This window comes from Porites lutea, chromosome 2 (genome assembly GCF_958299795.1).
Source record: "Porites lutea chromosome 2, jaPorLute2.1, whole genome shotgun sequence".
NCBI classification, from domain to species: Eukaryota; Metazoa; Cnidaria; class Anthozoa; order Scleractinia; family Poritidae; genus Porites; species Porites lutea.
In genome coordinates this window covers 358,567-380,844 of record NC_133202.1, presented here as the reverse complement: position 1 = coordinate 380,844, position 22,278 = coordinate 358,567, and the positions used below count along the sequence as shown (strand labels likewise).

At 39.6% G+C, this 22,278-nt stretch overlaps 3 protein-coding genes across 5 annotated transcripts in view; 2 read left to right on the top strand and 1 right to left on the bottom strand.

Moving 5' to 3' along the window:
* The first annotated feature begins 47 nt into the window (after positions 1–47).
* On the top strand, positions 48–8,513 carry LOC140927304 (radial spoke head protein 4 homolog A-like). The gene is made up of 14 exons (XM_073376925.1): positions 48–207; positions 309–370; positions 571–626; positions 1,707–1,766; positions 2,815–3,007; positions 3,238–3,326; positions 3,437–3,491; positions 3,768–3,887; positions 4,787–4,884; positions 5,301–5,442; positions 6,243–6,352; positions 6,502–6,643; positions 6,730–6,847; positions 8,064–8,513. Exons 1-14 carry the CDS (start codon positions 119–121, stop codon positions 8,290–8,292), a joined length of 1,563 nt encoding a protein of 520 aa, XP_073233026.1. The 5' UTR covers positions 48–118; the 3' UTR covers positions 8,293–8,513.
* Positions 8,514–8,727: 214 nt separating this feature from the next.
* LOC140927303 (uncharacterized) lies at positions 8,728–19,544 on the bottom strand. The gene is made up of 2 exons (XM_073376924.1): positions 19,420–19,544; positions 8,728–16,471 (listed from the first exon to the last, which is right to left on the bottom strand). Exon 2 carries the CDS (start codon positions 16,247–16,249, stop codon positions 11,291–11,293), a length of 4,959 nt encoding a protein of 1,652 aa, XP_073233025.1. The 5' UTR covers positions 16,250–16,471; positions 19,420–19,544; the 3' UTR covers positions 8,728–11,290.
* Positions 19,545–19,731: 187 nt separating this feature from the next.
* Positions 19,732–22,278, top strand: part of LOC140927301 (exocyst complex component 2-like) — a 21,175-nt gene continuing 18,628 nt past the window's right edge. For 2 of the 3 annotated variants that reach the window (XM_073376921.1, XM_073376922.1), the window contains exons 1-3: positions 19,732–19,977; positions 21,037–21,210; positions 21,575–21,713. In XM_073376921.1, the coding sequence (XP_073233022.1) occupies positions 19,869–19,977; positions 21,037–21,210; positions 21,575–21,713 (422 nt within the window). In that variant the 5' untranslated portion in view covers positions 19,732–19,868. The remainder of the gene's footprint in view (positions 19,978–21,036; positions 21,211–21,574; positions 21,714–22,278) is intronic. The other variant, XM_073376920.1, reaches the window with a different exon arrangement.

Genomic DNA, 22,278 nt, shown 5'->3' with positions numbered 1-22,278 from the left:
CCCTAGTGGCGGCTCAATAAAAGAGACTGGAGACCATTTTTTGTTGCCATGGGAACTTCCGCCATGTTTTCTTCGTTATTGATGCGACTGCCTGAAAGTGGATGCAAGTTGTACATGTATGCATATGGGAATTTTTAACATGCAGGAAGAAATAGAGAAAGCAAAAGCTTTTCTTTTGAAAACAAGTTCAGTGTCAAACAAAAATCTGTAAGTTTCTGAGTGTTTGTTATTTCAATAGAGCTAAAATGAGCCTTTTGCTGTTGATTATAAGTCGTGGTTGTAGCTGATTGTTGTTTTCTTATAACCAGATATGATCATTTAAGTGAGGTACTGAGCAAAATTTTAGACGAAAGACCTAATCATTGTGTCGGTAAGTTGGTTTCACAATCAAAGCAAGCAAAGATAGAATGCATTTAAGTGCGTTATTTCTAGCGAACATGGATGTATTAAATATGAAAAACATTGATATGCTCAATTAGCTTATTTTAGCTTTTTGTGCAATCCATGTAAACCGTGGCCCTGATAATTTGTTCTGTTAATAATATTACTACCCTATTTGTTCCGAAATAGATGTATTTGAAGACATTAGCAAAAGTATAAAACAAGAAAAGAAAGAAGAGTCAGAGGTAATGTTTGCAGTGAGGGTTATATTTTAATTTATTTCCCCCCCCCCCCCGGCCTGAGCCCAGGGCATAAGCATTTTTTGGGGGGCAGCCCGTGAGGGCAACGCCCAATCAGAAAATGGAGGCTGCCTCATCTGTGCAGCAAAAAGACAAAATGGCTGGTGGAACGCCTAGAAAGCTTTGCATGTCCCATTCCATGGGGAATGGGACCGGGGGGGGGGGAGTTACTACCATATATGGGCTATATAGGTATGTAACACTGTGAAGGGTATGGTTTTTAAGCAGTTTACTCTAGGATAGGGTATATAAATCAGAGCGTTTGGGTCTAGAATAGGGTATCATTTTTCAGGACACTGATCAGTTGGTTGAAGATTTTATCTAGACTAGGGATTGTGGTATAAGATTTTGTTTTGGCTAGACTGTGCTAGTAACCTCAGTAGTTTCTGGAAAACAGCTACTCTATATTACAGTAACAATTACTGTAATATAGAGGGTTAATTTACAGTCTTACCTAGTTACAGTGAGGACAGGGGTAAGTGGCTCTTTGTAGGAACAGTATTGCGAGCCCTAGGATTTCACGGGAACAATCGTCTCTGGTACCGTGTCGTTACAGTGGTCTTATAAACATTGAAAACATTTAAGAGGTGGGTTCCCATGTGTTTTCACCGAGCCAAAAAATTGTTACGAATGGTTTCCCACAATAATTATCTTTGGGCACGGAAACAAAAAATTGTTTTCTGTGGGAATTGAAATCCTAGGCCTTGCATTGTAGAGAGGTGAAGCTAGGATGGAATGAGTCTGCTGGAAACCATTGGCCATTGCAGAGAAATCAGGCCATAAGTAGAGGGGGCTCAACTGTACTCATATCTGACTCTCTGTTTTAGAAGTATCATAATTATTTCCTTTCCATTGAAATGTTACTCCTTTCACCTGGGAGTCTCCTACTACCCCCTACTCCCGTAAATCCTAACTGATCATGCTTCTGCTTAAAAGCAACCTTACATAAAGCATTAGAATGCTGACCTCTCAGATGAGCAGCAACTAGAAGTTTTGATTTATTGTATGTTTGCTTTCAAATTACAGGATTTCAGAGAAGACCCAGAAAGCAAAGCAGTTGCTGAAGTACAGCAGAAGTTATTTGAGGTGAGGCGATTCTCGGTCCATTGCAGCTTATGGGTTATTATTTTACATTCAATTCACCATCTTTTTACTGATTGGCTGAAAGTGTACAGTGAATTTTCAAAATCAGCGCCTGGGACGTCATCTAGCTGCAGATTATACAATAATCATGTTGAAGACACTCAATAATCATGTTGAATGTCAATAATGTCAATAATCATGTTGAATAATGTCAATAATCATGTTGAAGACACTCACGGTCATAATCATGTTGAAGACACTCACGGAGATCGCGCGTTATCGATGGCTGCCCCCTTTTTATGGAACAGTCTTCCTCTGCCAATTAGACAGGAAACATCAATCGACTCTTTTAAACGCTCTGTTAAAACATATTTATGTAAAAAGGCTTTTAGTTAGATTATTTATTTATTTATTTTTTATTTTTATTATTTTTATTTTTTTTAATATTGTAATGTTAATATTGTAATATTGTAATTTTACCGGGTGATTTTACTGGTTTTAATTTAGTTATTGATAATATTGTAATGCGCTTTTGAGTATTTTTATAGAAAAAGCGCAATATAAGTATGGAATATTATTATTATTATTATTATTAAAATAAATTAATCATTTATTATTAATTAATAATTAATGATTAATTTATTTAATGGCACTTTCATACAAATCAAGATTAACTTCAAATTAAATCAGGCCATTTATTTTGTAAAATATGTATAAATTGACTGATGTTGTTACCAGTAATCTGATTTTAATATTACAATATTGCTGAAGAAGTTCACTTCATTCTCAACAACACTGCTGATCTTGCAACTAAGATTATGTAATTATGTAAATCACATATTGTGACCTTGAGTGGTCTTGCTTGCAGGCTAAGGGAAATGCTAGTGCAATATGTCCATCTTTTTTTACCATAATAACCTTGAGTATTTTCTGAAGTTTGAGCTGTAGTTAGAATCAAAATGGCTGCCAGTGGCTAGACTTTGAAACGTGTAATAATATTATTATTAATTTGTTTGAAAGTTTTGTAAAAATTCTTTTTTAACATGTATAGAAAGATGGAGATGCAGAGGGAGGTGAACCAGAAGCTGAGGAAGATGTTGAGACACCTCTTCCTGATCTCATGAATTTAACTTTCTACTTTGAACAAGCTGGAATTGGACTGAGCCGTGAAGAAATGTTCAGAATATTCCTTGCCCTGAAGCAGCTTGTGGATACTAAACCACTACAAATGGTTCGCTTTTGGGGTAGGGATACTTTCTTTTTAATAGTACCATATATGATATCTATGCTGTCAACTCTGAATTTAGCATATGCCATTCTGAAATACAACATTCTCTAAAATAGTGGGAGGAGTGGGGCATGGTGTTAAAGGTAAAACATTGAAGAGAAAAGTTTGAAGCTAAAATGGGATTATCCCCAACCTACCATCAACTCAAAATATCCTTAAAGAGAAGATGTTTTTGGTCTTTTGCAGGCAAGGTTTTTGGAATTGAGACCAACTATTATATAGCAGAAGTAGAATACCGTGAGGGTGAAGAGGAGGAAGATGAAGAAGATGAAGAGGTGAGTTTTGAGCTTCAAAATGTAAGCTATTATAAAGTCATGTACCATCAACATCACCATCAAGGTTCTCCATTGACGCTTCTAAGAGGTCTGTTTTGTTGTGTGATTAGCAGGCAGATGGTGAAGGTGATGATCAGCCAAAGGATGAAGACAAAGGTGATGAAGGTTAGTTTGGAGTCGGTTAATTTAATTTACTAAGTTCAAATCTACGTCATACATGTATTGTTACCTGTGGTTTTTTTTTTCTTCTGCTTGTTGAAGTATCTGTGTGACAGTTCAGTGAACATGTTCAAAATGTCTCTCAGACAATGAGGATACACTGTATGTTAGGACACTTTTAATGGATTTGTTGAGAAAAATGAAATAATTTTTTTTAAAAAAATACTGGTAGTTACACCTGCCATAGTTTGTTGCTCATTAAAATTTCTTTATATTCTATAGATGAAGAAGGTGGTGAGGAAGATGACACTCCCAAGTCAGAATGGAAACCTCCTCCAGTTATTCCTAAAGAAGAGAACAGAACTGGCACCAACAAACGAACGTTCTTTGTCACCAATGAACGTAAGTTTGACAATTCGGACATATTCTTCATTTTCCTTAGTGTTTCCTTAGTATTTTTATGCAATCTTTAATCTATGGATGACATTTTAGTGTTGTTATTTTTTAGTTGTCACATTGATGTTAAAATAGTTTAGAGTTCTGTTTGTGTTCAGCTATAGTTTATGTCTATATTTATTAAAATAATTCATAAAAGCGTAGTCATCACTTGGATATAAGAAGCAAAAATATTATAAACAAGAAAGTGTTAAAGAAATTAAAATATAATTAAATTAATATATCAATTAATAGTAAAATTGTCCAGGCCAGGCCAGCCTTGATGCCTTTGAGGTTTGGTTGATTAATCACTTCAAGAGGTAGACTGTTCCACAATTAAGTTTACAAGTTATGATTCTTTTTCAAAGTCAGTTTTGTCAAGTGAACTGTCCGCCATTTTGTTTTCTCAACCAAAACAACTCAACCTCGTCTCCAGGTCTTCTCAGTTAACAGTGCCTTTACCCGCAAGAAAGCAGCACTTTTGACGTCATCGGTTCATCACCGCAAAATTCTTCCAAATCTGGTAATCAGTAGCTGGTTATGGTGAATTATGCGTGTGCTTTTAGCCAATCAGAATCTGAGAAATATTTTTAATGAATAATAAAAGTATTTAAACTTTTGATACTGTCTGTACTCGTTAAAAAAATTAATATTCATGTGAGGCTGTTTTGGCCTTGATAGTCGCGCAGATTTAAGCCCCCACGCAGATCTGCTGCTCCTATTTTACCTAAAACATACAGTTAAATGACTGTGTCATAGTTCCTTAGCTTCTTCCATCGTGACAAAAATTAAGTTTAAGAGGAGAAAAGCTTTAGTATACTGGTCCTTAAATATTCAAAACTGATCATGTTCTATTTTGTTCATAGCTGGTAAACCTTGGGTTAAGCTCCCTGCTGTCACTCCGGCACAAATAGTAGCTGCAAGATGTATCAAGAAGTTTTTTACAGGACGACTGGATGCACCAGTAAGATAAATAAGCAGTATTACTTGTACATGTGTGAGAGTTAGCAGTAATCAATAAGATGCTACAAAGATTATAAACAAAACCCAGACGAACAGTACTATATTTGATAAATCGCATGAGATAAACTCCATGAAAGCGTGCATTATATTAACTGCCAAATTTGAAGCAAAATCTGATCTTCTAAGTTTAGTGGAGACACGTGACATAATAAATAAGCATTTTTACAATCACATACAAAGAAAGCTGCCTGCTGATAGAAGCAAACGTAAGCTTTTGGGCCATTATATTTGAATACTGTTTTGCTCTTTTTGTAAAAAAATTCTTCAAACGGCAGTTGCTAGAGAGTCAAGGATTCACTGAACTAGAAAACGGTGAAAATGGTGTGACTTTAATACGGAATTCTTCCCGCTACACAGATTGTTAGTTATCCACCATTTCCTGGCAATGAAATGAATTATTTGAGGGCGCAGATTGCAAGGATCTCTGCTGGTTCTCACATCAGTCCTGCTGGGTACTTCATGTTTGAAGAGGAGGAAGAGGAGGAGGAGGAGGGTGAAGGTAAAATACAAACCACCTCTCATCACTCAACGTGGTAACTAATGTTTTGTATGACAGAGTGAAAGTTAAACACGGAAAAGAACCTCTTAGGATCGTTACAAATCTCCGGCGTCCTTGATCTTGGGTGAGGGGGGGGGGGGGGTGGTAGACTGCAAGGAGAGATCCCTCTCTCCTCCACAGAGGCTCTTGCTGGGTATCTCAACAAAAATAGCAATAATAAAAAAATAGCAAGTAGTGCGCACAGAGACCTCGGCGAGTGGGGATCAAGTGTATGCGCAGGTAACCCAAGCGTCGGCACTATTGCGCGACCTTCCAAACATAAGGAAGTACAAGGAAAATAAAAATATATTTTATGTTATTGTAGAGGCACATAATTTTGACGAGATTTAGATTTTAAAAAAATGGCTCACCTTCTTTAGAAGTGTATCCTCTTTCTCAACTGGTCTAAGAGGTCTCGGAAAGGAGTTTTATGGGTTTTCTGGAATCAGTGGTTAAAGTGGTTAAATTGTCCGTTAATTCTTACTTCGTATTTTTAAACTGTGTTCTTTTTCCAACTTATTAGATTGAGACCATATGCACTGTATGAACATAGTCTTTCCAATGGACTATGGTATGAACTACTAGCTAGACGGCGGGGCAATTCCTTAGCTTAGCAATAACAGTACAAATGAGAACTTATCATAGAGAGAAGGAAATGGATACTTGTCGAATGTATGTAAGATACAGGTACGCAGATGTAAGTACCGTAACATTTAAAACGCCATTTCCATTGTTCGTTTTTGTTTTTTTCTTCTTTACAGTGCGTGATTCATACATGTTGAATGTTGACTTTGAGGGAGTAAGTGTGAGAGAGCTAGCTGATCCATCTCTTCATAACTGGGTTCATCATGTTCAATATGTACTGCCTCAGGTAGGAACTGCTGCGAAATGCAGTACAAACTACAGACAGTGGCATTCACACAAAGATGCTATTTTAAACGCTTTCTAAATTGGTTTCTGGTTTTGTAATCAGTTAATTGCGATTTTATAGTGATCTAGACAGCCTACATTGTCTTTTAGGGTCGCTGTGTTTGGCATAACCCAGTAGAAAAACCAGAGGATGATTTTGAAGAAGAGGAGGAAGAAGAGGAAAAAGAAGATGTGGAAGAACCAAAACCAGAATCAGGGCCGCAGTTATTAACATCAATCGCTGAAGACGAAGGTGATTGTACAGCTCATTCTCGTACTTGTTCGTAGCATTTCCGGCAAATGTTTTATTCGGTTTCTTTTGCTGTTTTGTTGTTGCAGCTGTGAATGGTATGCCGGCTTGGACACCAGGTGTATCATCTGAATTGTTACCTCAGTACGCCCTCGCTATCATGCGATCCAACAGATGGCCTGGTGCTGTAGCATTCGCTAAGGACAGGTGAGTCGAGCTTACAGTGCGGTGCTGACGTTCATGAAAAAGAAAGTAAGACCTGGCAGCTTATCATGGGCAAAAACAAATACGGTGACAAGTGACTACGCCTCAGGTTTTTCTTAACCTTGCCTGTTGTGCTTTATTGTTCCTGTTGAATCGTCTTTATCCTAGCTAACATTAACCGCATATTTTTACCAGAGAACAGTTAATAAACAAATCGAAATACACCTTAAGATCGTCTAGTAACATGCCATCAGTCAATTCCAGCTGCGCCCGCCCCCCCCCCCCCCGGGCTACTGCGGGGCATTTGCCCGCCTTGTCAGTCCCGGGGGTGGGGCATTTGCGAATTTTGCACTGCCCGGGGGCCGGGCATTGCCAACCCCGGGGCGATTAGCGAGCTTTTGACACACACGCAGTTTCCTATCAGAATACAACTACACAGAAGGTTTTACTGGAAAAAAAGCAGATTGGCTCACCTGTCAAGGACAGGAATAAATTGAAGAGGGTTGTAAAGGCATACTTATCAAGCCAGAATTACATAGAGAAAACCGGAGCTATCGATGTGAATCAAGGTGTTTTGGTTATTGAATCAAATTTCTGTTGATATTATTTGAAGAACGTCCTTTCATATTTATATAACTATTCATAACGTATCACGTTACAGCGCTCTATTAATTTTAATGTCAGTAATTTTACATCAATACTAAATCCCTAAATTGGTGCATGTCGTCGCGGCGTGAAGTCTTCATTAGAGTCCTAGCGCTATTACAAAGGACGACGTTAATTGAAACGAAAAATCGCACATTAAAATGGTTAAAACGGCATTATTCGACTGTGCGATCAATGAAAAATGTAGCAGTGTTGACGGAGGACGGGGCATTTGCCCTCTTTTTTCGTCCCCACCCCGGGGCATTTGACAGCTCAAGAGTCCCCATCCCCAGGAATTTGCCATCCAAGGCAAAAAAAATGCTAATGCCCGGGGGGGGGGGGGGGCTGGGCTCAGCGGGAATTGACTGATGCAAAGGTACTTTGTCTCGATCTCCTGCTTATGTTTGCATTGTGTAAAGGGGCATCATAAATAGGTGAGAAACATTTGCAAATACCGTATACATTCGGGACTCAAGATATCAGAACCCTTTAGTCTCTTGATCTACAGGTGTTAATAATTGCAGATGAACAATACACAGAAAATACGCTGAGGTGGTGTTTGTTTCTTTGCTAGAAAATACGAAAACATTTATGTTGGCTGGGGACACAAATTTGATGCGGAAAACTACACCCCACCACCACCCCCTGCAGCAATGGATGAATACCCTGTTGTGCCAGAAGTAACGGAAGTAGATGATCCTACAGTTGAGGAGGAACGGGCACTAAAGAAAGCTCAGGAGGAAGCAATGGAAGCAGCTGAAGATATGGATGACGTCGATGATGATGAGGATGATGATGACTGAAATGATTTTAAAAAGAGTTAATTTAAAGTTATAAAACGTTGCTTCTACTCGAAGCTGTTGTAAAATCCGAACAAGTACACGTAAATGTGACACTCTTTTCTAGACAGATAGCCAGCATTAACGACACTTGTATATAAAAAATTAATTTAACGTGTACATAATTCATTTTTCGCACGCTTGCCGGTAGAGTAAAGCTGTAGTTTTCCAAGTCTTTGATAGCATTTTTGTTTTGTTCTTTCATGTTACCTTAATTGTACACATGGACAATGCCAATTATATGCGCTGATGATTATTTTGAGGAACGAGAAATAATCGTCCATAGTTACAGACCCAAGCGTTTTGTATTCATTTGTGTCAGATCTAAAAGCCCGGAAGAAACACCAGCTACCTGAAGTGTCAATAGCCTTGATTCCACTCTGTAGGACTCATCATCTCTCATTTACAAACAACGTTGACAGAATGAGGTTTTTACGAATATTTTGAAAACCACATGCTCCTGGCCCTATGTAATCCCCCGGCGTTTTCAACCTCCCCCTTCTACATACCGGTTTCATATCAGCCGACTTCGTAGGGGACAGCGATTAGTCCTGGCTTGCTGACCATTTTTTCATGTGGTATGTCTTATCTCTGGTCTTATCTTACGTGTCAGCCGAGAAGCATTATAATGAGATGAAATTTAATGTAATGTGCTGTGAAATTGTGAGTACTGAAAAGTCATGAAACAAACTGTAACAAATCACTCTACAAATCCTTCTAAACTGCAAGTTTTTTTAAAGGAAAGTGGTATAGACCAGAAGTGGTGGATAGCTCTATCCATCGTTTGCTCAATTGGGGGCTTGTTCCACAAACTATCGAGATCTACCGTGTGCCACGAAATTTTTGCGGATTGGAGATTTTTTGTGTTTTGCGGGAACTAATTTTTGCGATTAGGACAGATTGGTTCTTCTAACTGGGAATTAATTTTTGCGATTTTCAGAAAGTACCCAGTACCCAGCATTAATAATATTTTCGTTTTTATTGAGTACGTGCAATAGAAACACATATTTTCAAACAATAAAACAGTATTTCGTTGTTTCTGAATGAAGGAGACAAATTGTGATTGAACAGACACGATTTCGCAGTACTTTATTTTTGTGTAGCAAATACTATTTAAGTTAGAGAATATTTACTCTTGAATAAATTTTTCCGGGAAAAGATGTGTGCGGTAATTTTTATTTGCGGGAACTTATTTTTGCGGATCGCTGGAAAAACCGCAAAAATAGAAAAAATTAGAACCCGCACAAATTTCGTGCCCCATGGTATCTAGCTCAAACAAAGACCACACGAGACGAAATTGCTTCAGGTTCAATTTTTCTACATTTCTTTCAAAGTTTAGTTTGGTTATCCTGGTAGATACTTCATATATGATTCCTATAGTGTACTGATATATAGAGTCTTTCTTCTAGTGTACCGAGGTACTTGGCTTGCTTTAGTGTCTTGGCCTACGTCTAGTGTACCGAGGTACTTGGCTTGCTCTAGTGTCTTGGCCTACCTACTTCAGTTACTTGGCTTACTTGTGTGTCTTGGGTTTCTTGAGTATCTTGGCCTACTTCAGTAACTTGGCGTGCTTGAGGTACTTGCCTTACTTTTGTGTTTTGGCCTACTTCAGTTGCTTGGCGTGCTTGACACAATTTCAGATTGTCAATGATAACAAATTTTTTGATAACTTACTTAAATATCTTCGCCTTTCCACAATAAGTCAGAAAAAAAGCCTTACAGATGAATAAAATTTGAACTACTTAGCCTATAAAACGTGAGCATCCATTAATGACTGAACAAAACGATTTCACTTATTAATCCACTTCCTCTCTACTCTCTCTGTGGAAAAATGCTTTGTGTTACCAACTACCATACATTTGACGCCCGTTTCATTAGAAATGCAGGTATCCCTCGATAAAGTATCACTACTATATTAAATTAAGGAAGCTACGTCCCCCAAAAGCTTGAAAAAAGTCGTTTCAAACAAAATATGCGATAATAAATTATCACCAAATTTAATTATTAGGGTAACTTGCAATGTCTTAACAGTAAATTTGCTTGCTTACTTTCTTTGGAAAGAAATAGTAGTGTTTGTTAACCCCCGATCATTTGAAGTCATGACGCATTCCGTGTGTCATGTCTGCATCACAAATATAACCAAAAATCACCAACATACATTTTCTGACGAGCTACAAACCCTGTAAACATCATTATCGTAGCTTCAACATTTTAAAATTACTATTGATAGTCATAGTACCTTCCTACGAGGCCTAACAATTTAGTCCCAATAACAAGCTTTTGGTCATAACTAGTTTCAGTCTACTTTACATATTGGGCCAGTATCTTCACCCAAACAGCGTTCTACGGGGATGATGCTGGGGGACTAATTTGTTTCTTTTTTTATGATATCAATTTAAACGGTGACCCACCAAAAATTAGCCAGGAGCCCATCATCCGGAACATGCAATTGCATAGTCTTTAACATGGCGTTCTACAGACCAATTTTTCATACACAGGCCCCGGTTGTTGAAAAGCTGGATAGCAATATCCACCACATAAATCACTATCCCACGGAAACGCGGATAAAGAGATATCTAGTGGATAGCACCATCCGCCTTTTGAAAACAACTGGGGACCGCTAAGTGTACGGTTTCATTCATGACATTTGTATTTAGCAGTGTATGAGTACCCATTAGTAATACTACAAAACTAAGGAAAGCTACTGGGGGCCATCAAACGTTGCCCCTACCGTATTTGACACCACCTACCAGACTAAGCTTCTTTCGTTACGACTAAATTAAGATGAAGACTTAAAACACTGTGAGACGAATGTATTGCAGTACCATCCGGACAACAGACTCCAAGACTAGCTTCAAAATTGATGTCCCATAAAATGTGGTTCATATTCATCGACATCGTAAAACTGATCAAGTTATAAAATACGAATTGTCAGTATTGGCAGTCTTGAGCACCACTGCTGTTACAATCCAAGACCGGAAAGTAAAGTCCTTTTCGGGCAGTGTCGTTGATGGTCGTACACCTGTTCTCCCGATGGAAAGACTTCCAGACACAACCAACACATGTGCGACTTACATTGTGAGCATGTCATATGATTACAGCCTTCATTCTTTTCAATCGGAGTGTTACATTTAGGGCAGCACTTCCTATTGTCAGGAACTTTCATCATCCACTCCTTCAGACTTCCTTCTACTTTCTTTTCAGATTTGAACATGGCACAGGTAAGCCCATTGTGATACTGTGTGTGACAAGATGTACAGGTTTCAGCTAAGCAGGCTTCACACTTGTAGCATCTGCCATCTGACGACACGCGATACACCATTTCACAGTCAGCTGTTGGACAATACTTAACAGTATCAGGGTTACGTCTGACGTACGTATCTAGGGCACTACAAGCAAGTGATTTCCTTTCACTTTGAGTCAGAAGGTTCTGCAAGTCTCTCCACACAAGAGGCTCTCCGCAGCTCTCCGCCACACATTTCAGTGGGATATCTCCAGACTTTATTAGCTGGATCACGCAAGTCTTGTCGAAAGCATGGCCACAGCAAGCAAGTCTATACACTTCAGCTGTCTCGTCCAAATCACATAGGCAGATACAACAAGATATCTGGGGCTCTGGGTAATCACACTGTAATGTTTGAGGAGAGTCTGAAAGGATACTTTGGCAGCATTCTTCTAGGCAACGGTTGATTGTTTCTTGGGCCTCATGCGAACTAACGACCTGAAGGACGTGATTGTGAAATTCCACGTGGATACGTTGTACACCGGGGATCTCTTGAAGTCCCAGCAAATTTACTCCAAATCTCTTGAAGAGTGCTTTAAGCAGCCCCCGGGGCTTGCTTGGTCCTCGAAGATGAATCTGCCATGGATGACTGTCATTTACTATTGAATCATTAAGAAAGTCGTTGATAGCACGCTTCGCTGACTCGCGGCTGGCTTGACTTCCATGTATTTTGAGAACTTTGTTCTTCCAGTCTTGATAAATTGCTGCTCCAGTATCTTTTTCAATCGATCGAAGAACTTCTTTAACTGGGTTTGTCAACAGAGTTTCCAACGAGTTTGAAATTTTGCAGTCGATTGTGTCCCCATTGAGGCTTTCGTTCAGCACTTTTGTGGCAAGAAGAAAGTGCTCCGTACTGTCGCTATGGATTTCTAGGAGAACCCTTTTGGATTTATCCTGATTTTTTACCTTGACGGTGATAGCCTTTCCAAACCTCTCCTGCAATTCCTTTATAATAGTTTGCAACTCTTCTTCAATGATACTGAAGACATTCCTTGGACATGGCAATTTAGTTGACAGATTGGGTTGCAGGGTGACGTTTCCAATGCCAGGTATTCCCTTTCCATTTAAACCCCTTACAGCAGCTTCACCTTCGTTGAAGTCTTGAAACTTAATATGAGCACACCCCAAAAAATTATTTGGACGAGGTTTAACCATAGATATAGAAAGTTTTTGGGGTGTGGTGAAGTCACCAACGCGTTCTGCAAGGAATTTTCTGTGTGACTCAAGTGTCTCATCTGTGGTTTCAAAACCTGGTTTTCGGTGTAAGATGACCTTTTTCACTTTCACGGAAGGCACCATCACTTCAATGGCAGACATAACGTCCTCCTCAGTTGTTTCAGGATCAAGTCCTCTCATGAAAAGCCTTTCTTCTGGGCAAAACTTGTCCACTTGAAATACAACCCGCCTCGACTTTATCATGAGGGAGTGAATACTGCTAAGTGTGTGAGAGAAATCTTCAGCATTAAAAAATTCTATGTTGCCAGTGCCTTTACCAGGACGTCTTACCCACGTGGCTCTCACCGCAAAATGGGAAAGTTGTACGTGCACCCCATCCGGCGTCGCATCGCTTGGTTTGATATCGGCAGAGCTCTCAACGGCCTTTGCAGCTTTATCAGATATTTTGAACGTCGCAAAAACTCGAGTTTTGCCATTCTTTTCTATGAACCGGTGTCTGACAACATCTCCAAAGGACCTCAAATAATCTAAAACCATTTTCCCATCCTCGACGTCACCAACAGTGACAGTCCTAAACATGTGAGACATCAACACTTCTTGCACTTCACCGCCTTTCCCCCAAACGATCCTGGTACCAGAACTTCCTTTCAATTTTTCTTCTCTGTCTTCGCTCCTCAGAGATCTCCTGGTTTCTTCTAAATGCTCTTCCAAAACAGATAGAGCGGTTGAGGTGTAATTTAGTGGCACGTAGGCTTTTACTTGTCCAGATTTTTCGTCTTTCTCAAGAACAACCAAACTGTCATCGCAGGCTTTAGATACTTTTTCTTGGACCTGATCAAGCATTTTTCGTCCTTGAAATCCTCTGAAAGCCAAAGTCATAAGGTCTGGACTACAAGGTAGTGTAACTTGTGTCAGAACTGCAGACATCAAATCGTCCATGTTATACTTAACAGCACCTGTCATTATCATTTCCTGAAGCCAACTCTCCTCCACAGGAGTTGCATTGATGACAAAGTCTCGAGACGTTTTGAGCAGTTGCTCAAAAACCATAAATTTTGGTGTTGTTCCCAGGAATTTAAGGGCAGAAGAAGGATGCAACTGGACACAGTGGTTCAATGATACCACTTTGTATCCTGCTTTTTCGTGACCTGTAAACACACAAAGGTTCTTGGCATAACATGAGAACAAGATTCTTTGTAACTTAAGGTCAGTGTCTTCATTCTGTTGAACAGTACCGGATACTTCGATGTTCAGTTCATTTTTTAAAGCCAGTTTAAGCTCTTTTACCGTGTCCTCAGTCAATCGGAGTGACTTAGCGTTTAGGCTTTTGTCAAACGCCCACTTGTTTCTTTTCCCTTTAGGCTGCTGAAGGTATTGCCTATAAACTTCCAGCACTGTCAACAGGTCACCACCGTTATGGCAAAAAACAACTTTTTTTTGATCTGCAAGCTGCTTTTCTTCTTCAGTGCCCATCCGGAAAAATACACTTCCACTAACGGTTGCAATTGCTGCCAATGCCACAGCATCCGCGCTGATTCCTTGATCTATTCCATTAAACACCAACTTGGCAAGGCGGGGCTCTACAGGTACTTTTGCAATCCTGTGACCCAACTCTGTAAGCTTCCCGTTTGCAATCGCACCAAGAGATTTCAATAATTCTAGTGCTAATTCTATTGATTCAAGTGGTGGCGATTCGACAAAGTCAAACTTGGTGATATCCTCAATCCCAAGCTCCATTAATTTAAGCACTGCCTGTCCAAGATGAACCCTAAGAATCTCTGGTCTAGATCCATCTTCCATAGTTTCATAATCCTCCTCGCTATAGAGCCGATAGCACTTTCCTGCCTGGGTCCTCCCCGCTCTTCCTCTACGCTGTTCAGCGGAACTCTTGTTAGTAGTTGTAACTTCTAGGGAACTTTTGTTGCGTTTCGGTTCAAACTTCATTTCTTTGACCAAACCAGTATCCACAACGAACTTTATTCCAGGAATAGTAATTGACGTCTCAGCACAGTTGGTGGCAAATATCACTTTGCGTTTATTCGTTTCCTCATTGAACACCCTTCTTTGCTCTTCTTGTCGTAGCTTCCCATGAAGAGGAAGACAGACTAAGTGTTCATTAACTGGCTCCATCTTCTTCAAATAATCACACGCGCGCTCTGTTTCTGCTGGAGAGGTAAGAAATACTAGAATATCTCCTTGACCTTCGCCGCGGTGAATTTCTCGAACTTTTTCAACCGCCTCTTGAAGGTAATTTCCACTGCTTGATGTTCCATCCCGCCATATAACATCTACTGGAAACATTCTACCAGAGACCTTTAACACAGGGCATTGGTTAAAGTAGGTGACAAATAGTGTGGGATTAATCGTAGCTGAAGTGATCACCACTCTAACCTCAGGTCGAAGAGCAAGGCTCTTCTTTATCATACCCAGAAGTAAGTCTGTGTAAATGCTGCGCTCATGAGCTTCATCGACAATAATGCAAGAGTACTTGGACAAGCTGGGATCTCGTAGACATTCATTTAGAAGTATGTGATCTGTTGCATAAACAATGCCAGTGCTCTTACTAGCTTGAATGTTACCACCAACGTGGCAGCCGACAATTTGTCCAAGAGCTCCACCCATTTCCTGGGCCACATGGGATGCTAAGCTAGTGGCAGCTACCTTTCTTGGCTGAGTACAAACGATCAGACCATTTTCAGCAAAACCTGCCTCGTAAAGATACTGGGTCATTTGAGTACTTTTTCCGGATCCAGTCTCCCCAAGAACTACGCTAACTTGATTTTTCTTGATGGTTTCGACAATGCTGCTCTTTCTTGCGTACATGGGAAGGGCTTCGTCTAGTCTGTGGCATTCTCGACCCAACGACATCCTCAGCTTTTTGATGGTCTTCTCTACACTTGAACGTGGTTGACCGGTTTGAGCAGATAAATTTTCAAACATCTGGGAACAGAATTGTTCAAACTCTTCCTGCTGCTGCTGTAGTTCATCTCTCTTTTGCTTTATCGCTTCTCTCTCAGATTCAATTTTTTCAAACTCTTCCAAGCTAATGTGCTTGCGCACCCGAAGCACATTCAAACTTGTTTCGACTTCTTTTAATTTTGCAGCATGCTTTCCTTTTACCAGCTGGATTTTCTCTTGAAGTTCCTTTTTGCACTTGCTGATTATCATTTCTGTGGTGGCTTTAGGATCTTCCTTAACGACGGTAACTTCAACGTTTTCTCCAGAAGCCCTGATGTTTTCTTTTAGCAATTGTTCTGCTTTCTTTGCTTGATTGCCACTTTGAAAAGCAAATGTAAATTGACAAGCGCTGCCTTCCACTGCCTTTGTGTCTTTTAAGAAAAACTTAAATTCGTTTCCAAGACATTCTTTTAGGTACTTTATCATGATACCTTGACTGACATTTAGTGACTTTGGTGGCACAATTACTAAAGTGTATCCTTTTTCAGTCGAAGGTGAGGACATTCCACTTTTCCGTTTATTTTGTTCCTCTATGTGTGATTTCTTCTTGCTCTGACACTAGACGTTAGTAGGCTTCACAGCCTCTCCAACCGTTTCAACTTCTACGGGATTGTTTTCCATCGATTCAGCTTGTGACAGCGAACTTCCTTTTTCCTCTAATTCGAAATCGTGTAATGCTTGCGCATGCGCCGTACCACTCCTACCCTAATGACCAAGAAGCAACACCTAAAACAGTAACAACCGAAATAATTTGTTAATTCCCAAACTTGAGTTCTTGCTAATCGATTGCAGGACAGCTAATTACGGAAATTTGGGTTCAGTTCATTTACAACCAGTGAATGTTAGAACACATTGAATCCTTGATCCAGCTTTATCACTGAGAAAACTACAAACTCCACAGGGAGCAGAGGAGTTATCGTAAATCCAGAACCACCCAAAGGTTTGAAATATACGAACACTCCAAGGAGGACTGTTATCTCAGAAACCAGTTTATAAAATAACTAAGATATTACGCGCACTCTGATTTGCCGAGAGGCGTGTTTGCATGAGAGTATTCAAACATGGTTGTGACGTAAAGATGTTTTGCTTTCCGCGCTTTTCCACTCTCGGGAAAGTTATTTTATAAAAGCAATAGAAAACTTTTTCCCTGTGTTTGTATATCCTGATATAAACACTCGAGGGGTTGGGAGAATTCTCGACAGTTATGCAAACTCGAGACGAAGTCGAGAGTTTTCATAACTGTCAAGAATTCTCCCAACCCCTCGAGTGTTTATATCAGGCTATGCAAACACAGAAAGCGAAAGCGAAGTAGGACTGGCACGAGCGCTCTTTCCGCGCTTCCGGTGCGCTTCAATGCCGGCGAAATTTTCCTTTTTGCAAACCGGAAATCCTATTTTCTTTCTGTAATTTCATGCTACAGTGTTAAATAGATAAATTCGTTTCATAACAATATCAATAAACAGTTTCATATGTTTGTGTCTATACGTCTATAAGTCAAACTTGTTGGTCGTATAATGCCAAAATTTGAGTTTAATTTGAAAGTGTCGAATACCTCCTCCTTCCACTAAATATCACCTAATCGTCTTTCGCCGTTTCGTTTGCAAAAGCTTAACACTTCTTAACCTCAATTTTTACATATGTTAAAGGAGGATAAATTTTGTATAACATAACAAAAAACTTAGATTGATATATATTGATATAGTGGCGTTGTACTTCTTCAAACTTTGGTCCTCGGGTGCAAAGCGCCATGGCGATTCGCACGATGCGTTGTAAATCCGGCAACCGCATGTAAACAAAATTTATTGAGGTTAGTTGTAAGGTTTTTTCTCCGTTTTTCTCTCTAAAACAAAACAAGGTAAACAGAAAAAACTGAGGGAAAACTAATTTTGAAGTTTCGAAGAAACAAAAAGACGTCTGAGATGTTTTCGAGGATGATGGTGATTGAAATTAGCATAATTTCACCTTGCACAAGCTGCACGCATTTATAAAATACACTCTTTTTTTTATAAGAATATATTTTATAAGAATATCGAGGCTGAAATTTGCGAAATATTAAGAATATTTTAAGAATAAAGCCAAGGCTGAGATTTTGAAAAGGACAGATAAAATTTTGTGTGTTGAAACATCTGTAAATACAGTACAATTTTATGTTTTTAACTTAACCGTATAAAATTATTCCTTTCTCTGAACGGCGAAACTAGCCAACAAAACGAAAAAACCTGCACTAGCTACAGCAAAATGTTCAACGCTAATGACAGTTCGATGAACGGTACATGTAATATATATACATATACCCCAATAAATTCTAAAACGGAAACGTCATAAGCTATAATTTAAGAATAATACAAGAATATTTTCAGCCTAAAATCGGCAGAAAAATAAGAATATTCAGCGTGGGCCGGAAAAACAACATTCTTATAAAAAAAAAGAGTGTACACGTCATCTAGTTATGAAACACGATCTGCTGTCTTTTAGTTTTGCCACGGATGACATGGATGAGATTTTCCGTCGAGTTTTAGACAGTACTTAGTTGTTTTTGTTTTTGTTTTGACATTGGCGAGTAGCAGAACGAAAATATAATTCAGCGGTAGAGTCATGGAAGTAATAAGAGAAACCCTTTGAAAGAGATGTTTGTCTACTCCAACTAAACCTCCCGCAACAATAGCAACATTTGCCTCTCGGAGACAGCGTACTAGCACAAAGGAACGAGGAAGAAGTACAATAAAACAATTCAAGCCACAATAATTCAGTGACAGCGGCAGTGTCTAATGTACAAACCACATCATATCGCAAGCCCTGACCGAAGTCGAAAACAAGCGACATTTCTAAGCAGAGTCCCAGTCCACTGCATCACACCTTTTTGCTCGGACGCGCTCGTTTCACCGCCCAACCTTTATCCGCCGTGAGTGGGACAAAGAATCGTTGCGTGATCGAAGCCACGCATGTTTTGCGAAGAAAGCTTAGAAAAGATTAAATTTTGAGCTTTTCCGAAACGTGTCGGTCCACGAATTCTATCGCTTGAAAGCGTTGACCACTTTGGAACAAGTGAACACTACTGAGTGGTCGAAAAAAATAAGAATCTTAATCAGCAAAACTGCAATGGTGGGGTGTTGTAAACTTTCATTGTATGCAAATGAGTCTTGTGATGAGCATGGGTTTTACTTTCGGCGATGATTAAAATGAACTGCCATGTAAATCACTTATTTGATCTCTGGCAATGATGTAATTTCTCTGGAATCGAGAGCCTTGCTTTTCGTGTAGTTTTATAACAAAGGAACTAGTGGTACTTACCAGTCGGTCAGTGTGCTATGGAAGGGCCATTAAAAATGGAAAAATAAACCCACTGATTGCCAGAAAACAGTGAAGTAGTTAAGCGGCGCAGACACACAAGCGACTGATGACCGCTTTAAACCATGTAAAAACACTCGACATGACTCACCTGACCAGAATTTCCTTGGCACTTTCGTTTCTTAAAATGCTTATGACTCACCTAACCAGAATTTATCTCGCTTTCGTTATTTTCTTAAACGTTATTGTTTACTACAAGCAAGCTATTTCCTCAGTATCGAAAATGTCGTCATGTCTTATTAACGGGTTGTTCCCACCAGTCTAAAAACTCGTTATGTGACTTGTTTTACACCAACGGAAGATGGTGAAATTACATAGATTCATACCTTTGGCTTTGAATTCCCTATATTTAGGTCGTTCATGCATCTAACATGTTTAACCAAGAACGCTTGCCACCGCTTTCGCCTTTTCTGCGAAAAGGCAAACGCATGTACGCAATCTTTCCACGAAACATCAACCGGAAGCGGAAGTAGAATGCGATTGTATTCTTTTCGGGTCTTTGGGCTTAGAAAACACCAGCTTCTGCTTCTCATGCCCGGTTTTCAGCCTTAAAGTTTAATCTATATCACTATGTTTTATTTTCATCGGTAGTGAAACATACAAATATATATTTTTTATTTTTTCTTTTACAGCCTTCCTGGGGGACTGTTTTCTAGTAGTTCTGTATTGACCGTGTAGTTTCCAGTTCCTTGTGGTAAACATGGCGGCTCAGACTGGAAGGTGGAAGTCAGAGTTATAATTCCTTCTTTTATCCCAGGCGAGTGTTATTGAAAGAATGAGACCACCACCAGTAGTAACTGGCATCTCACCTGCTGAAGGTCCTCCTGGGACAAAAGTGATTATACGTGGGGAGAACCTCGGAATCAACGCCAAAGATGTGACAGGTATGAACAGCTGAATTGTCAGAATTGGAACATGTTCTTTTCCACCTAATACCTCCTTGAACTCGTTTACTTGTTACAAACATAATGCCAGTAGGTAATCCACAGAATAAGGGACCTCTTTTTTACGCATCGAATTCATGAAGTTAACCACAACACCAGCAATAGACTGGATTCTCATATAAGATAAAAATGCCCACATAAATATCCTTTTACCTATAAGATAACCAATAGGAACGATAAGCGTATGGTGACTCCAAAAAAAAAACCCGCAAAACACTTTGTTATGGCACTGATTAAAAGAGAAATTCTTACCAGTGACAAAGTCTTGTACAATATTGTTTTTGCGAGTTTTTTTTGGAGTCACCATATAAACTCAGTTACCACCAGAGCGATAAGACTCTTGGCTTACTGCGCTGTAACCTGAATTCCTGTTCACCCTATATCAAGAATGTTGCCTATAAGCCCCTGCTAAGACCGCAGCTTGAATACTGTAGCCAGATTTGAGATCCTTACGAGAAGGGTGACATCTTATCACCTGAGAAGGTACAAAGATGAGCAGCTTGCTTTGCTAGTGGAGACTACCATAAAGAGTCAAGCGTAACCAATATGATTTGTAACATCAGTTGGCAGGTTGGCAGTCACTTGAAGAGCATAGGGGGATAGCCTGCCTGATGCTTATGTACAAAATTGTTCATGCTGTTGTCAATATCTCCACCTCACGCCTCCTGCCAAGTGGTCGCCAATCATATTTATCGAACCCTTGACCTTTGCAATGTTAGCGCAGTGCTCTAACAGCTGGGACCAGGTCAAAGGTTTAATTCCCATACCAGCCTAAATTTTTCAGGATTTCTTTTCGTGACTACAAAAGCTGCATCTATTATTAAACCTTACTGCAATGATCTTCTTTCATGACTACCTTGGGGACAGAGATCAGATGGGTGCCTTGCGGAGAGGATAAACAAGTGTATAATGCATTCCTCAAATAAATGGCCATCTTGGAGGGGTAGACAATACAAGAGGTTTAGAGTACGCTTATTTGAATACTTTTAATATTTATAGGACTGTCAATTTGTGGTGCAAACTGCCTACTTTCTGCGGATTATAAGTCAGCTGGTAAAATCATAGCACGAACTGGTCAGGCCAAGCCAGGCAAAGGAGATGTTATTGTGACAACACGGTCTGGGGGTGTAGGAACCTCAACTGTGCAGTTTAAAAGTGTTATAGTAGTGCCAGGTAGGTTGAATAAAAATATGTGTGCACTTCTTTCAGGGCTTTTTTCAGCAGATTGCATAATCCACAGGGACGGATCTAGGGGGAGGGTGCAGGGGGTGCGCATCCCCCCCTGAGATGACCTGCAGTTTTCTAATACAACTGGTATTCTGCAAAAAAAAAAACTATTTGGTTCATTGGTGTTGAAGTAGAGCAAGAGACGAGTGCACCCCCTCCTAAAAAAAATCCTGGATCCGCCCCTGATCCATGAGAAATCTCATGGATTTCAAACAAAATTTTGTTATAACTTAGAATATAATTTGATATGTTTTCAGTTGACTGTATACATGTTGATATATACATGTTGATTTAAACTTGCTGTCTGCAGATCCATTGAAAGAAAGTGCTGTTTGGTTAGAAGAGGTTGATCCAGAAGAGCTAAGGGCAAGATCTGGTTCAGCAAGACCAGTATCACCTCAGATAAACGCAAGCCAGGATCCTCTAGGAACAGGAACTGATGTTTTTGGGTCAGTTCATTCAAACAGCCACTGTAGCCATTTATTTTTTTGTATCTCAATACCTTTTTCTGACCCTGGTGTTGGTCAGTGGCTTCCCCCCTAAATATTGCTTGTTCTTGCAGTCAGCTACCCACCCTGTTTTGCAGGCCTTTGGTTCACAGGCTCATTCAAGCTGACAAAATTTACCGCTATACACAAGAAAAGCAAGTTTTAAAGCTACTTACACATGTAACTGTATTTATGAGTAAAATTTTAATATAACTGCTCATATTGTGATGTTTAAGTCATGTAATTGACATTGTCTGATAGAAATGAAATCAATGTGTAACCACAGGAAAGAGTAAAGAGGTCCACCAGTGCACAACTTAAATTTAACTTAACTTTCTAAAATTCCTTGATCAGCCCCTGTAATAATAATGTTCAGCATGTCCTAGACCCGCTAAGCCTGCGAGCAAGCTCTCTGGGGCGCTCTGGCAGTGGGGTGGGAAAAGGAAGGAGAGCTTGCAACTACTTCTCTGGAATTGGAATACCTGTATAGAAAAAGTTGATGTGAAATGCTGATTGGTGGAGATGA